General features: G+C 41.5%; 1 protein-coding gene across 3 annotated transcripts in view; it reads right to left on the reverse strand.

Annotated features, from left to right (window-relative positions):
- The window catches only part of uacab (uveal autoantigen with coiled-coil domains and ankyrin repeats b), a 49,784-nt gene that overhangs the window by 11,695 nt on the left and 20,992 nt on the right, over positions 1 to 17,097 (reverse strand). For 2 of the 3 annotated variants that reach the window (XM_028576600.1, XM_028576586.1), the window contains exons 2-8: positions 10,184 to 10,314; positions 5,561 to 5,649; positions 4,324 to 4,388; positions 2,819 to 2,876; positions 2,027 to 2,097; positions 1,601 to 1,707; positions 491 to 672 (exon numbers count right to left, since the gene is read on the reverse strand). In XM_028576600.1, the coding sequence (XP_028432401.1) occupies positions 491 to 672; positions 1,601 to 1,707; positions 2,027 to 2,097; positions 2,819 to 2,876; positions 4,324 to 4,388; positions 5,561 to 5,649; positions 10,184 to 10,314 (703 nt within the window). Of the gene's footprint in view, positions 1 to 490; positions 673 to 1,600; positions 1,708 to 2,026; positions 2,098 to 2,818; positions 2,877 to 4,323; positions 4,389 to 5,560; positions 5,650 to 10,183; positions 10,315 to 11,093; positions 11,818 to 17,097 lie in introns of those variants that run through there. The other variant, XM_028576591.1, reaches the window with a different exon arrangement.

Genomic DNA, 17,097 nt, shown 5'->3' on the forward strand with positions numbered 1-17,097 from the left:
GAAATATGGATTCAGGAAATAACCGTGAAAGTCAATGCTATGGCTAACGATATTGTGAGAAGTGTTGAAAAACACTTACTGGCATAAAGATTAAAAGATAAAAATCATACAGAATATTTACGTTCTGCAATGACAATTCGAGGTCCTATAGCAGATCTAAAACGGTGTAAAAATATATGTTAACAAACAGCATCAGGTTATCGGCTGTTTTTGCCCTGCATGTATTATGGTTTTGACACATTTTTCAAAGTGTAGCCAAAATGTGCCACACTTTGCTGTTGCATTTGACAGTCACATAATTAATACTTAAAATATATTGTCATGCAGTTTAAACAAAGCGAGCTTATTGCTCTTCATCAAAATCTCCTTCTTCATGGTCTGATGGGCGATTGTTGCTATCAACGATCATGCTAATCATGCTCTTCTTGTATTTATTTCAAACAAGCTGCTACAAGATTCTTTTATTTTCAGTCCGTTTTTGCCCTCTGACCTCTGGTGGCTCTGTCGAGGTAACTTTTGACCAACGTAGCAAGCTCCAGGTTCTTGCTGAGGCGGGCGTAGTGAAATGCATCGTGACCCAAGCCGTCAACTGCCTTCATGTCGGCGCCGCTCTTCAGCAACACCTCCACTGCATCCTTACAGCCGTACTCGCAGCCCAGAATCAGCGGCGTCCTGAAGGGGTGGCGACAAGCACAGATTACGGGTGAGAACGCGCACAGACTAGCTATGAAACAATTGTGTCACTGAAAATGAGGCGGTCAAATTAAAAATCGTGGCAAAAACAATTTACTGTGCATTGTGTTCAACTGCTGCTGAAAAATTCAGGGCTGTGGTTGCTGAGCTGAGTTGTCTTGTTCTTGTCACATTTACCCTTGAACTCTTCCTCTTGTCAAATCTAATTCTTTTTTTATTAAATGTATAAGGACTGTCTTTGCTTTGTGTTATAAATGCTGCTGAGAAACCCACAGTAAATGAATCAGGCAATAATTTTATTTCTAAAGTCATATTAACAGTTTCCAGGACTCCAGTATGCCATGTAAGTCAGGCAACTGTACTGCAAAATATACAGTGGCATTTTATTACTGTTAAAGATCACAAGGTCACCCTTTTTTCCCCCAGTTTCTACTTTTATTGATATTCATCACCTGCTTGTGCAGCTAAGCTTTGTTAAAATGTTTCTATAGTCCTCTTTGCAAGGTGCATAAGGTCAATGCCCTTCAATACTTCTTTTCTGATAAATGTCCTACGCTAGCACAGAACGTACTGTTTTCTCTGTGACTTGATGTTAATGTAAGAAAGATAGGGATTAGAATTCAAAAGTTTTCTGATAGAATTTGAAAGTTTTCTGTCCTGCACTTACTTCTTTATTGACTTGTGGATGTGTGAAACACAATTCTGTTTTTATGTGGTGCATAAAAATGATAAATAAAGGAATCTTAAAATCTACAGAAATACAAATAGCACGACTTGTTAAGGTCATCAACCTCTGCCATCTGTCCAAAAGCTGCCTTTTGTAAGCAACACAGACTTCCAATTATTAAAATGGAGATTTGCCAAGCCTTCCAAAAAGGTAAACACCACGAGGCCAGATGTCTCTTACTTGTTTTGTTTGTCCCGGATGGTGATGTCCGCCCCTCGCTCCAGCAGCAGCTCACAGATACGTGGGTGACACATCTGGGTTGCCAGCACCAGAGGTGTCTTGCCATCCTGGAGACGAACAAAAGACATTGTACATCCATCCACGAAATTGGAAAAATCTATTTGTATCTCACCTCAAAGCAAACAAAGCTTTTCTTCAACATAAGTAGGGTGGGCGCCAAGCAAAAAAGGTTGGGAACCACTGATTTAGTGAATACCTTTTTGTGCTGCTCTAACTGACCTTATACGACATGAAGGACTGCTATTGACAAGGTAAGGAGCAAGCAGATTCAAATGCTTTTCTACAATGACAACTGAACACATGGAAAATGAAAAGACCATTACAACACGTTGTGTGAAATGAAGTGAAAAAAAATGTCATTCTCACGAAATCAGTGGTATTCACAGACGCTCCGCTGTCACAGAGAAGTTTCACACTGGAGGAGCAGCCAGCCATGACTGGGAAGTAAAAAAGTAGAAACAACTGCAATCATTCCATCCCATTTATCACTGAAATACACGGGTGCGTCAATCAGCTCAAGCATCAGCGCGGACCTGGTTTAAACGCTGAAAGGGTGAAAAGCTAAAGAAATATTCTCTTTAAAATCAAGACAGATGCCAGGTTTTCATTATTGCACTGCAATATTTTGTGTATTGTGGACTCTCTGTTGATGCAATTAAAAATATAGTTAAAGCACTATACTACAGTACTAGAGCAGAGTACAGTCTGTAATGGAGTAGAGTACAGTTACTAGAGTAGAATAGAGTCAGCTTTAGACTAAGCACTATACTTAGGGATGTGCAACTAATCAATTGTTTTAATCGTGATTACATTTCGGCTCCTATTGAGCACAAAAACAGAGTAATCGAGAGAAAACGATTATTTTGCACATTACGTTTTGCAAGTAAACTCCTATTTTGTCTTGTGTTCTGAATGAGAAAAGAAAGTTCAAAAAGGGGAAAAGTATTAAGTGAAATTTCACAGTTCAAGGTGTTTTTACTGTTGATTTGTTTCACTGTTTTTTTTTTAATTCAATAATTTCAACATCTTTCCAAAAGTCAATGAGTAATCGTGTTAAATAATCATGATATTTTTTTTTCCATAATCGAGAAGCCCTAACTATACTACAGTACAGCCAGTACTTCTATATAATAGAATAGTATAGAAGAGAAGTCTTACCAGCATCATGTAGAGCTGTTCGTCCTTGTAGGTCCACATTTCCAACTGGACTGTTGTGCTGTAAATGAACACAAACACAAGTTGGAACAACAGAAGCAAGTTAAGCAAATGATCTCACTAGTGCTGAAATATTTCTGGATCCCTGTAGAGTAAAATATATCTGTAAAATAATGAAGTACAACATTGAATACACATCTAAGAGCCCCACTTCAGAAAATCCTATAAAAACAAATATGCAGCAATGGTTGAAATTATAAGGAAGGACGGAACATGGAATGCTTCTTATATAAGTATCATGGCATAATGTCACTAAGTGGCTTCAAAAGCTAAATAGAAATCTGAATCTGAATAAACAACTCAATCAAGTTGTTGATGGGAAGCAGATGGGTTAGTTTACAAAGATGCTACATTTGGTCAATTACTCCGGCAGAGGAAAGACCACTGGTTGTTGTTTTTTTAAATCTCAAATCTACGCCTGAGTGCAAGTAATTCTTTTAAGTAATGGTTTGATTATGTTACAATATTGTAGTTGTGTGTAGAAAATAATTTGTGTCCACTGGTTGGCAGTGGAACCTGAGGGGCAACAGCAGGCGGGTCAAATTAGGCCAAGTGGCGCTGTGCTGATATGCGTGTGACATCTCTAACCAGTAAGTCAGCTGGTTGGAGTGTACCACTGTGGTGATGAGGGCCTGCTATGAAAGCCTTGAGGACTCAATGCTAACAGGGGCCTGATGTTGCTGGGTAAGCTTGCCAGCGAGCTCTCTGGCCCCCCCACTATAAAAACCCAACTCTCTCCAGCAACAAGGGCCAAAAATTAGCAGCAAGCTCAAATGACAAAGCGAAGAGGGGGAGGGGGTGAGTAGAACGGCAATGGGAGCTGACTGTAGAGCATGGGGGGTGGGGGGGTATCCTATACCTTGAGGGTTTGGGCTGACGGAGGGAGATAGTGGAGTTGGTGGGTGTTGGTGTCCAGCTGCTATGTCTGGTGTGATGACGGCACCAAGAACGGACGGCAGGTTTGCAGGAGGGTATGCTTGTCAACACCACTGACAACCCCCCCTGCCAACAGCCGCACCCTCCGTTAGATCACTGCCATGAAAGAGGTGGGGGCAGGGGGAAGAGCTACAACGCGCACAATATTGCAGAGATAGCCCCCTGATTGTAAACACATAAATCCCCCAGTGGGGCACGGTGACTCAACAGGGCCTACTGTGGGCTCGGCTGCCAGAGCTGTTTGGCAATAATTATTTAAAGGAGCTGAGAAGGGGAACTGCTCTGACTGGCCAGTGACTGGGAAGCTGCTCAGTGGAACACAGATACAACAAGTGTGCAGATACACAACACACCAACACGAAGGGCAAAAACACTGAACAAAAAAAAACCCTCAAACAACCCTAAAATATGAGATATAATCTTGTAGTTTGGCATGCTTTCTCACAGGAGTAAATATCAGTCATCAGCACAAACCGTGTTTGAGTATCACAGGGAGGACAACTGCACTTTACCTGCAAGAGTTTCTGCACACACAGAGAATGTCCATTTCTTGAAGCCAGGTGAAGAGCACTTTTACCTGAAAGCGATAAATGCAGCAATCAGAAAATGAAGTCCATTCTCAATCAAGGCTTTGCATTATATGCATTTTTAGAGCCAAATGCAATGTGCAAATATCACTCAACGAGTCCCTGTAAGATGCTACTTGTAGGTCAACAGACCAGCAAAAATAACTACTGTACATATGACTCCACTTGTATCACTTCATCAGGACAATGCCATTAAACTCAAATATTATTCTGTGTCAAGCAGCCAGAATACATCACTCCGTTGATCGTTATGCTAATTTTCTCCAAATTTTGAATGACAAATTCCCTTCACAGTCTATGTCACAGCGACAAGATTCCCCTTCCATGCCGATACATTTCCATTATCTTATCTGATGGTAAGAATTCTACTTTGGTATTGATTCTTTTAATTTGCGTTTATAAATAGTAAATATCGACTTCTTAAGCTACTTCTTAATCTTTTCTTTGGTGACTAACTGTTGAGGTTGAATAGCTTCATTTTTATTGATAGATTTCTTACCAATATATCATTGGTCAGTCATTAAACTATTAAAGCAAACCTACAATATTTGCATCCTGAAATGGATGAGATTCAAACATATTCAGGTGAAATTGGAACTGCTGCTTAATCATTGTTACAAGAGTAAATGTAAAATGTTGCTTTCAACTTTGCATCGCTGCCTGAACCTTTTATCTAAATTGCTTCCGAAAGTATGTCTCTTGCTCATTATAGAGCCTAATTTCACATCTCAATTTATGATGGCAACGCTGAGCAGCGCTTTGCTTCTATTTATCGATTACACAGACCACTAATAGGACCAATTTCTGCCTACCCCATCTCCTTCCTCAAAGTAGGAAACGTGTTCTTGCACGAGTACCTTATAATGTGAAAATGGCATCCCACCGAGTGCAAGGTGCGGTGTGGATAGCAAAAGCAACACACAAACTCTTGCCAAGGACTTTGTAGATGGTCCACATCTAAATAAAAAAATGATGCTTCTCGGTTTGTTTACCAAGTGTACCAAATGTTCTTGGCGTTTTTCAACTGTATTGTGTTATACTGCGAGGCGTTATCAACCCTGTCTACCCTCATTGATATAATGGGGGTGGACAAGATTTTCAAACACATCAAAAGTATATAAATGCAGCTCCAGGGTACTGCTTTCATCCAACCTGTACTCACCACCGGCATCACTCGCAGTGACATCAACACTGTGTCCCAGGATGAGATTGAGACAGTCGAGGTGTCCTCGCGTTGCAGCCAAATGAAACCTGGAAAACAAGAAGAGAGATGGAGGAAAAATTAAAAGAGGAAAACAGTCGGAGGGAGATGCCAAGAGTAGGCACCATGGTGTAGAGAAGGGCCAGTGAAAAAGTGATAGGGTGTAAAGGGAAGGGGGGGGTGAGGGTGAAACTTAAGGACAAGAGAGGGACTGCCAATGGACACCTGGCTCCATGCTATCAGCAAGATCAGCATTCTTGAAGCAAATAACAAGAAACCTCAGAGTCTGTAATGACTCCAAGGGAAGTTTTTGTACTGTATCAGCTTCACTGTTGTATACGTGAGCACTATCAAATGATAATTTAAAAATATTAGAGGCAACCTGCCAGAAAAGGAAGTCATTATCTGCTTTCTGTGTCCCCTACTCTTTTTTTTGGCTGTGAAGTCACTAACCTTAACACTTTAAAATTGAAGGAATATTATGTTGATAAGAGGTAAAGTTTAAGAATAATCTTACTGTTACACAATGACAACATTTATGAAGGTTTTGCCTATATGTCCACTGTCTTGTTTGCATAATGTGATAAAACTGAAAGGCCTGCATGTTAACAAACGATAAGAGTTATCAGCCACTTCACTGACCTGAATATATTTTTATTCATGAGTTTCTAACGTTCATTCTTGAACTCGGAAACAGCAGTTGAGCGACCTTGAAACTCAACTTTTAAGCCCACATGGACAAGAACTCCCTAAAATGTTCAGAAAAATAGGAAAATTCAATTTCCATGCCAACTGTCAAACTCGTAATGAGGGTCATGTAATTGAATTGAAAGCCCCAGACCAGCTACTAAATGAACCTTGAAATGTGATGTCAACACCAACGTGTGTTTAATTGCCACAAAGTTTGCATATTCCCTAGTTAATTACCTACTCAATTAAGTTTCCCACTGCACGTGTTTACCAATTTCGACTGGAAACATTCCTGTTCCCGTTCTCTGATTAAACCCACCGCAGCACTGCCACCAACAGCCACGAAGGTCTCCAAAGCACTTGTGTGTAAACCAATCTTAGTCTGTCACCCATCAAGCCACATGAACCTGTTTATACACTAAGCCCGAGGTATCTGCCAAGGAGACAGCTAGGCTGTCACCTCAACACTGCCGCGGGTATTAAAAGCCGTGTTGATGGCCAGGAGATGCTGGTTCTCTGGGGAGCAGTGGAGGGTCCTGACCTCTCGGGGCAAACAGCAGACAGGAAGCAGACCAGAGCTATCCAAGTTAGGGGGAAATTAGTGATGTGATTTGCCAAGCATTTTCCAGAAGGTAACTGAAGGAATGTCTCGGAACAGAGAAATCGGTAATTGCAAACTTGAATTGGGGGTAGTGGATTACTTCTCAACTTCGTGAAGAATAAAGAATGAGTCGCGTGACAGTGAGTGGCGCAAACAGCTACCAAGATGTTCTACATAAAAAAATCATGTATTTGCAACGACATTGTGACTATATGCAAGAAATTAAAGATTTAGGGGGATGTAAACCCACTGAAATAGTCCTGCATAAAAAGTTAACTTTGGTCGGCACAGCTTAGACTGCTAACATAAATTGCCAAACCAACAAAACAGCTAAATGTCTGACACAGACCAAACACAAATCATGGACTCTGTGGATATATACTGCTCACCTGCCTGGAGACCTCAGTAAAATGGTTAGAGATCAGTTTTGGGACAGAGACTAACGGGTCTGGCTTTGAGAGAGCACATGTCATTTCATCTTCACACCTGCTCCTTGGGCGATTTTCAGGTTGACAGTTTACAGTCTATGGTTGCTATTTTTAGAGAGCGGACAGGGAAGAGTAAACCAGAGAGTATATGCTGGTAGCTAAACCATATACAGTGCATGATGTGTGTCTCTAAAGGCACAACAGTGGCCTCTGCAGCTTCAAATACTACTAAATTATTTCTGTCACACCAGCCCAATCATCGCTGCACATTGTTTTGAGAAGTCTGCAAGTCCTCTGGTACATTCACATGGGCATGTATGTGCATTATAGAAGTGGTCACTCATGATGAACCCACTTATTACCCAATTCTGCAGTACTTTTTTCAGGCAATAAGAATTTGACTAACCCACTCTATGCTATGTCAGGACCAAACAGCAGAAAAAAAAAGTCAGCAACTAGTTGGTGAAGAAAGCAAAACATTTAACGGGCCAAAGACGCTCATGATTCTCATAAGTTGGTGGAAAACAATCCACAGCTAATACGAGAGAGTGAATATTAGACTTAAAATCATCAGGTTGACAGAAACAGGATTGTTGAGTATTGAAGTATTGTATCCGTCATCTTGTTTTGAAGCTCTTCTGCCTCCCAGTGGCCATAAACCTATCAATGCAGCTTTAAATAAAAACATAGTAATCCCCATAATCCTTTTAATGATGTCCATGTTTGCTGATCTTTAATTTTTTTGATGTTTTTCAACAACACAGCATGTGAAGGCATTTAGTGGTGTAGTTGACTTGAAATTCTGATCTCAATCCTTCATAACATTAGGGTCTGCCTCATGCAGATCCAACTTTGAAACTCACAGCTTGCTATTATTATTTAAAAAAAAAAAAAAAAAAAAAAAAAAAAAAAAAACACTTGAACACAAAATTTGTTACCGCTAATCCTGACAAACAATGGGCATGCAGCAGGGCCAAGCGAGCGGCTGTCTTGAGTGATGTGCTGTCATGTGGACTTGTTTTGCTGCTAAGCCCTCGGCAGCTAGCTATCACCGCTGCACAGAACAAGCAGGTGTGGTGGGTGGGCTTACCTCACTGGGATCCAGCGTAATGCCATGGCAGAGATGTAAACTGTTTACTCAGCTGGAAGCCGCGATAGAACAGTTAGAGCTAAATTAATTAGGTGAACACAGTAAGGCTAATCCAAGGCACACCAAATTATATATTGAGGGTAACAGTTTGTAATTAGTTTCCCCACAGAGGTCTATGATTAGAAGGCATCGCCATTCAACATTCCTTTGTTGGCTTTTGCAGAGGCCAGAAAGCCACAGACACGTGTTGGTCTGTGTGTGGCCCACTGAACTATAAGCAGTCTTGCTGAGTTGCAATTGTGGTTCACTTTTGTTTTCGGTAGACTTGGCAAACGTGTGACCTCTTTCCATAAATGTTCAATGTTCTGATGTTCTAGTTAACTAGTAGTGGTCTGTCCACCCTGCAGACAGAAAATAAATGATGAGGGTGCCTGCGTTTCTGTGTAACAATCTCTACAGTCAATCAATTCGGAAAACTTCTCGCACCTTATTATGAGACCAGGCGTTTATCAGGTTGTGTGCATAATTTAATTATTATTAAATAAATAAAGATTATTCACATGCATGCATGTATAGAATCATTTGTCTGTGCAATGGTGCCACGAGAGAATTTTACACCCTGCTGAAAATACTCGGCACCTTTGCTTCTGGGATCTTTGGCTTCATAGTTTTATGCTTTAACAAAGCCTTTATCAAAATAAACCTGAATCACAGGCCAGAGACCAGCGAGTTCTTCATATATCAAGGATTAAACGGAGGGCGCCAGGCCTCCCAAAATGCTGGTGGAATCTGGTTACATTTAGCAATAAGACAAAACTTTTTTAAACATTGTTTTCCATTATGCTATTATAATCCTTAATAAGACCAAAACAAAGCTCCGTATGAGATACCTTAAATATCTGTGGCGTTGGACGATCAATATGCAACATCAGTTTCAACTGGGTTGACCTACTTTTCTCCCTACACCTTACATTTATTATTTATACTTATCTTTCTGTTCTTCTAATGAAACCTTGTGAAGGATGTAAATCCAGCCAAAAACAACCCAAACCCTGAGGTTCCCACTGAAGGACCATACAAAACATGGTCCTTCAAGATGTCAACTTATCCTGATAATAGCCTGCAGCTGGGCCAAAATGTATTACTTAGTGCTGCGAGCACCACAGTGGATCTGATCTGAATTTACAGGGAGTCATTTCCTGTGGGGACTACAAAAACAGCCTCTAGCCAATGTGGTCAAGCCATCAGTGGCCACAAACATTCTTTATACCAACTCCCACACTGACCTCCAGTCAGATGGACACTGAAAGAGACATTTTAAGATGTAAAAATGGACACATTTGCAACCGCAATGCCTTTCAGATGCAGGGCAGCTGGGTGAAGGTTTAAGGTTGAAATGTGCAACAGGGTCACCATAGCCATGGGGAATTTGGGAGGGGGCAGGACTGTTGTGTTGTTTTTTTGAGGGGTCATGAAGGCAGCCTGGGAGGCAAGAGGTAAAACTATTTTTAAGTAAGGGTGACCTACTGTAACTGAAAAGAAATTCCCATCTGTAGATGCTTTATCTGGGAAACAGGGTCGGGAAGGCGTGGTGGGGAGACCACAACAATGTTTGGAATTTGTGATGCTCAGCATTTTTAGATTTGGAAAGATAAAAAAAAGGCACGGTATATAGTACCAAGAAAATGGTGCTATATACCTATACTATACATATCTCAACATACTGAACGTGGATGTGTGTATGTGTGTGTTTACGTGTGTGTGTGTTTACTCACGCCGAGCGTCCTTCCACGTCGAGCTTGGTGGGGATGATGCCCTTCTTGCTGAGAACAGCAGCCACCTTGTCCACCTCGCTCCGCTCCACGGCCTTCATCAGCCGATCATCATACTTGTTCCAGTCTGTGTTCTGACAATGATGACAGCCAACTATCAGACATGCAGCACGTTTGACAGTATTTCTCAAACCAAATAGTTAAACAAATATTTTACCAAATACCTACTTAGTTTAAAGGTAAAGTACAATACCCATATATTGGGTTTCCAGTTCTTTTTGTGGACTAATAAATGCAACAGTGGCACGTGTGCATGGGAAGCACAAAGTCCGTTTCTGACACAAAAACAACAGACATACTGACAATCTCATTTTTCCTTTTGTCGTACACTAATAGATTTAAGTTAATGAAGAATGTGCCAAGAATGTGCTGTGCTGCAGATTCACTAACCCCCCCACCACCACCACCACCACCACCACGAGTGATGGCTACAAAGCATGGGAACAGAGTACATTTAAGGCTTCTGGGAAGCACTGTGGGGTGTTTTATACTGGAGGTCAAAAATGAACATAGAACACAAGCAAAAAATGTTAAGCTTAATTGAGATTCAAACACACTCAATTGTGTAAACGTCAGCAATGCACTGACATTAAACAATAAGAAAATAATTCATCCATACACATATATCACTCTGAGAACATCTACTTGAAGCAATTAATGAGTCACCAAACTGATCCACCGATGAGAATTGTCCAAATTTGCCTCAAGAAGAATTCCTTCACTGCATTACCACTTTGTCAAAGCACACCTTCAGGTAATTCAGTTCGTAGACAAAAGCATAAGAACAACAGCAACGGTAACCATCAAAATAGATTATGGTGACAAACTGAATTTACTACCAATAAATACCTACAAAGTGCATAGAGGTGCATTTCAGCCAGCGGCTCATCCTGGGTGAGTGCAGCTGGTCCTTGCAACGTGCTACTGAAAAGGTTGCCAGTGTTCCGGTTTACAAAAACAAAAATTGAGAGAAAAAAAAAGGGTATAAAAAGAAAATCCTCTCAGTTTCTCAGTGCACTCAACCAGTGAGTGCAACAAAAGAATGGCTGAGAAGACCACAGTCTATACTGCACTGGAGGTCCTCGTATGAAAGGCTCAACCTCTGGAGTTCCCCTCACTTGAGGCAGAAAAGTTTATTAGACAGGATTTTCTAAGCATTCCTGTGTTGCTCACGGGCTCTGCCTGCAAGTTCATCACTGCACAGCAGTTTGGTTGATAGTTAAAAAGGGAGGAGAAGGAGGAAGGAATGGAGGTGGAGAAGCAGTAGGGCCAGCCCTTCCAGCCCTGGGACCTGCCCTGGCCGGCAACTGCAACTCCTCCTCTGGGGGAAAAAGTCAGCTCAGCCTGGCTACCTCTCGCCTCCCCCAAGTGACTCCCCCCTCTATTCTCGCCTTTATCCTCAAACCTTCTGTTCAACTCAGTCTTCTTTTGTTTTGATACCGATTCCTCCTCCTTCCCTGGACAGTTTTCTATATGTGAAATCTGCAAGCTACTTGCTTAACAAGCAGCAACTACAGAGCTTCTCTCTTTGGCTCTCCTCTCCTCTCCTCTAGCAGAGCAGCAGTCTCCAGAGTCTTCACCCCACCAAATGGCAAGTCAGGCAGGCTCAGTGGGGTAAATATGTGAGCTCTCCCAGGTTTAAAATATCACCCCCTCCCTGGTAAACAGCGGTGGTGCAGACAGCCCTGTAGACTGGTTACCTCTTTATTTTTTGACCCTCCAACCTTTCTGTAGTGACTGATAGGAAGACAGGGGCTAAGAATACATTCTGGACATGCCTGCACCATGAGTAATGGCTTTAGTGTCTATCGCCACTGCCAGCATGAAACAAGGCCAGCCAAAAAGACCTTGCCACCCCCTGCTTGCCTCCATCTGAAAATATTAATGTCGGGGGGGATGGGGGGATTATGGTTTGCACATTTGAAGTGGTCTTGGCACTGACCCTCACAGGACACTACTGGGCCAAGAGCTGCTGTTAACCCATCTATCTAAAGAGGGTGGTGTGGCTCCAAAGCCCCCTGATCCTAGCTGCACGGTAGCAAGGTTAGATGTCAGCCCATTTTACAACCGGCTGTCTGAGACTGCAGCACTACCAAAAAAAAAAAAAACACAACTACACTGCCTCCTCGCTTACACTAATACCCACAAACACTGCAAAAGCACAACTTTTTAAAAATTGTATTAAGAAAAACATTACAGAAAAAAAAAAAAAAAAAAAAAAGGCACAGAAACAGTAACCCAAGGACCCGTTTAATTTACACACTGCATCAGCTCCTTGTGGCCTCGTGTTACTATGCGCTGCCAGACTGGCGTTAACAGAGTGGCACTGATATCCACAAACATGCAAAAAGACCTTCTCCGCATGACATGTCGTATATCAAGAAGTAGGTGTCAACTTACGAAAGCTGCTCACTCCAGCATGGAGACAAAGGCGCCAAAATGGCACCTAGTCACACAGCATACTGGACATTGGTGACGTAAATATCTCACATGGGTGTGCTGGTGTGTGTATGCATTCATTTGGGAATATGTTAATGTTCTAGTTAATAACATGGCTGTTGACAAACAAGAGTGTCCCTTGCAGTAGTCACTCGCTTACTGACACAATCAAATACGATAGAAAGTATAACTTGATGTTAGAAGGGATATTGATTATTGGTGCCTTCATAAAATATGGGGTCTAAACTATTTGTGAGTTTTGTGGATATGGTGTCTATTTTCTTTTTAATCAGAGCAGTCGAATGATCTAAACTTGAATCAGTTAACTGCAGCCCTTTAAGACCCGGTAAGATGATGACGAGAACACATGACGAGATCTAGTTTCATATCATGACGTCAATATGATGTCAATGTATGTCCCTGCTTTACCTTCATTCGCTGGAATGATGACAACAAATTCAAACACATGGATATGTGTCACATTTATTTTAAATGAATGAGCTCAGGGTGGCTGCTTAGCTCAGTTGGTAGAGCGGGCGCACATATGCAGAGGTTTATTCCTCAACGCAGGAAGGTCCGGGGTTCGAATTCAACCTGCAACTATTTTCCTGCATGTCTCCCCCCCCCCACCTCGATGTTGATATTGCAGCGATATTCTAGGGTTGCTTCAACAAAATATCTTCACACTTAGATTTTAGATAAATAATCATCAGTAATTTGGACATAGTGTTTAAGTGGGGAAAAGGCAAATAATGGAACAGCTAGAATAGTCTGGTAAGTTCAGAAAAGTACATCACTTTACTGTAATTTAAAAAACCAGGAAAAAGACAACCCTTATGTCATATCACGATATTACGATATCCGAAATCTAAGACGATATCTAGTCTCATATCACGATATCTATATAATATCGATAGATTGCCCAGCCCTCTATTTTAGTGTGCAAAAGACAAACCACGCTGCAAAAGGTTTCTCTTAATGTTATCTGCATGCTAACATAGTCACAATTAAATTGCATACGTGCAGATGTTAAGGAGGAACAGTATAATGTTTACAATAAGCAACATTGTAGTTTAGTGTAATTTGCACCAAACTAAAAGTTCATAAACCAAAGCACTGACAGGTGAAGAGTTAAGGGAGAACCAAGTTTTTACAATTCAACCTGAGTAGGACTTGAATGGGTGTACCAAATGTAATCCGTCCAACAGTTATCCAGCTATCTCCTGATTACAGGGCATGGTACGCTGTGAAGCTAAAACAATATTCAACCCTAGCTGTGTGCAAGTGAAACAAACACATTATTGAGTTTCTATTTTAACGCAGTGACCTTGAGGACAAAACATCACCTGACACTGGATGAGCCAGTTTAGGCGTCTACCTGTCCACACAGATTATTCTGGGTGTCAGAGACTGTTGTCATCTTCAGTGCAGGTTTTCCATCACTGTCTACAGACTGTAACTCTTTCCAACACCTCCGTTTCCTGCCTCTCTCAGCTCCTGGCCAGATAAAGCTGTATGCCAATATGTCAAGTGATAGTGGTGTCCAATGTCAAACTGCAGTTACGGAGATTATCATTACGGGGTTGGTTTTGATCGTAGGGGACATCTGTGAAGAGACGTTATGTCATGAAATGTAAACCTTTGAAATTTTAGAAGGCCGAGGTGGATACACATTGGAGGTACAGACCTTTTACAGTACTTGGTTTCCTTTTCTGTTAGTACTTTTAATCAGGGATGAAACCCAAGATGCCTGAAGGACAAGTTCAGTTATTGGTTGCTGAACTCACTTTGTTCATTCTGGCTATTAAGGGAAACCTTCTTAGCATGGTTGCAATGTAAAAGAGGAGGGGAAAAAAAAGAATCGGTGCAAAAATGCAATCAAAAATTCATCTGAAGCTGTTATGAGGTTTCAGCAAATCAGATGGTATTTTTAAAAATTCACCGTTTTAGCACAAAATTCCCTTCACAGCAGCACAATTATTGTTTTGTATCTATGAAGGAAACACTGTCAGAGGAAAAGCAAAGATGGAATTCCACAGTAAAAAGTGGGGGCGGGAAAAGAAAAAAAAAAAAATCTCTGTGTTCACAATATGAGATCGTAATAGGACGCAATACAAATAATATTACCTGTTTGACAAGATATGACTAAGAGTTAACACAGCCATGCTCTGTGAGGCCATACTTAGGTATAGTGGTGCTTTGAGCTAAATGCTGACCTCAGCATGCTAATATGCTGATATTTCCACGTCCACCAACTTAGTTTACAGTGTGAGCATGCTAACATTTGCCAATTAGCACTAAACAACGTACGGCCGAGGCTGGTGGAAATGTCATTAGTTTTGCAGGCATTTGCTCATAAACCATTGTCCAAATAAAACATTTGAACCTGATGGTGGTGCTAGATTATCCTGATATGCACTAATACACAGTTGATCTGAATAACTAGATTTACTTATGATGTTCTGCCTGGTTTATTTGATGATTTGTAGGAGGTTAACAAAACATACCAATACTCCACAAAACCAATGAAACCAGTTCACACTACAGGTGAGAAAATGAGACGTACCGATGACCCACCACATTTTACTAGGCCTAAATGATGAACAGGCCCAAAGATGACACCAGGTGTCTGTATATATTTTTATCGTTTATCCCCAGAGATACCAGTCTGTGACATTAAAACAGCTGCATGCTGTGTGAATATCTCAGTGGCATGCTGATTTATTGGTGCAATATACCCCGGCAGTAGTTATGGTTAAATGAAGCTTTGTGAACCATTTTCTTTATTTTCTGAGCTCACTAGATGGCGCTCTCTGTTCAAAGAAAAAGGTTAAAGGGAATTGCAATTCAGTGCGTTTTTAACCCTTTGTTGAAGAGAGTCCCACCTAGTGGGCTCAGAAAAAAAAAAAAGAGAAATCACTACCTGGCAGTAAAAACCCTAGCTTCATCTTTCGTCATGTTTCCATCTTACTGTCAAACGAACATTTAAAATAAAGGAACAAAAATGAAAAAGCGAATTAGAAGCGTTTCCATCAACTGGTTTAGAGTGAATAAACTAGACTACGCAAAGCGTAGTTTCGTCACAAGTTGACGTTACGCATGGTTGGAGATTGCAAACCGGCTTGCTAAATAAAAGAGTTTAGAAGCTAAGTTCTTTGGCTAAATGGAGGGATGTAGCATTGTACAAGTTGGCCACCTGTGCAGTATACAGGGTTGTGGCACAACCATTTGGCGTCAGCGAGACAACCGTTCACAGCTGTGTAGACGCAGTGTGCAGGGCCATACGATTCAAGCTGTTGAACCAATTCGTCAATTTACCTGACGTGGCTGAGGCACAGGCTATAGCGCACCGCAACTCCACTACGCAGCTTGTGCCACAAGTGTACGGCGCGCTGGCTGGGAACCCATATCCCGATCCTTCCCCCATCTGATGGCTGCCGGGACTATAGTCATGCGAGTTACACGTTCGCTATGTCACAACTTATTCGGCAAAGCGCCGAATAAGAAATACTCCTCAACATTTCCATTTCCCAATACTTCCAAATTGCGCATTAAAAATACGTTGATGGAAACATGACTAGTGTTAATGAGAAGAGAGCTCAAATATCAGAAACTGTGCAACAGAATTCTGTAGAAATGACCTGAGTCACAACTGCCACCCGAGAAGGGAATTAAAATAACAAACAACGCAGGAACAAACAATGCTGGTCAGAGCAGTTATCCATTAAGAAACGAGTATATCCTGTTAATGATTACCTATAAAAAAAAAAAAAACATTTCATATTCTGAGTCAGTCCTTCCTGAAATAACTGCCACGTAGTGGACGGCAGATACTATAAATTCAGTGGGAACCATAAGATTGTTCAGGACAATGTCCCCCCCACCCCTCTCTCTACTGTCCTATTGGTACCCCAAGCCACAGGGTTTTTCTGGGACTGCTGTTAGTTGCAGTTTTACACCCCCCACCCACCTTCTAATCTGTGACGATAGTCCTGTGCATGAAGTGGTAAAGTGTGCAACTGTCTGGGCATTTAGAGTGTAAGTAAAACCCCTCAGGGGCAGCGACAGAAAGGGTGGAGGAGGAGAGAAAGAGATAGAATATGTGAGATAAACAAATGTGTAAAATAACAAGTGGAGAGGTGAGAAAGTGACAAGCTATAGCATGCTTGCAGTCAGTCAATCTGTCAGTATGGGGACAGGTAAATTGATGCTTCAGAATGAAAGCCCCCTCCACTGATGGTTCAGGCCAGGTGTCAAGAGGAAAGGGGCACTCTGTTTTTGGTATGTACACGAGGCACTCGCTGCATATCTGGGTAGCTGCTAAACACAGGACCACTCTTGCTGGGCAGAGTGTGAACTGGATACAGGAGGACAAACAGACAGACACGCCCTCTGGTGGCGAACAGAAATATTCACCA

The sequence above is a fragment of the Perca flavescens genome, chromosome 1 (genome assembly GCF_004354835.1).
Source record: "Perca flavescens isolate YP-PL-M2 chromosome 1, PFLA_1.0, whole genome shotgun sequence".
Classification (NCBI taxonomy): domain Eukaryota; kingdom Metazoa; phylum Chordata; class Actinopteri; order Perciformes; family Percidae; genus Perca; species Perca flavescens.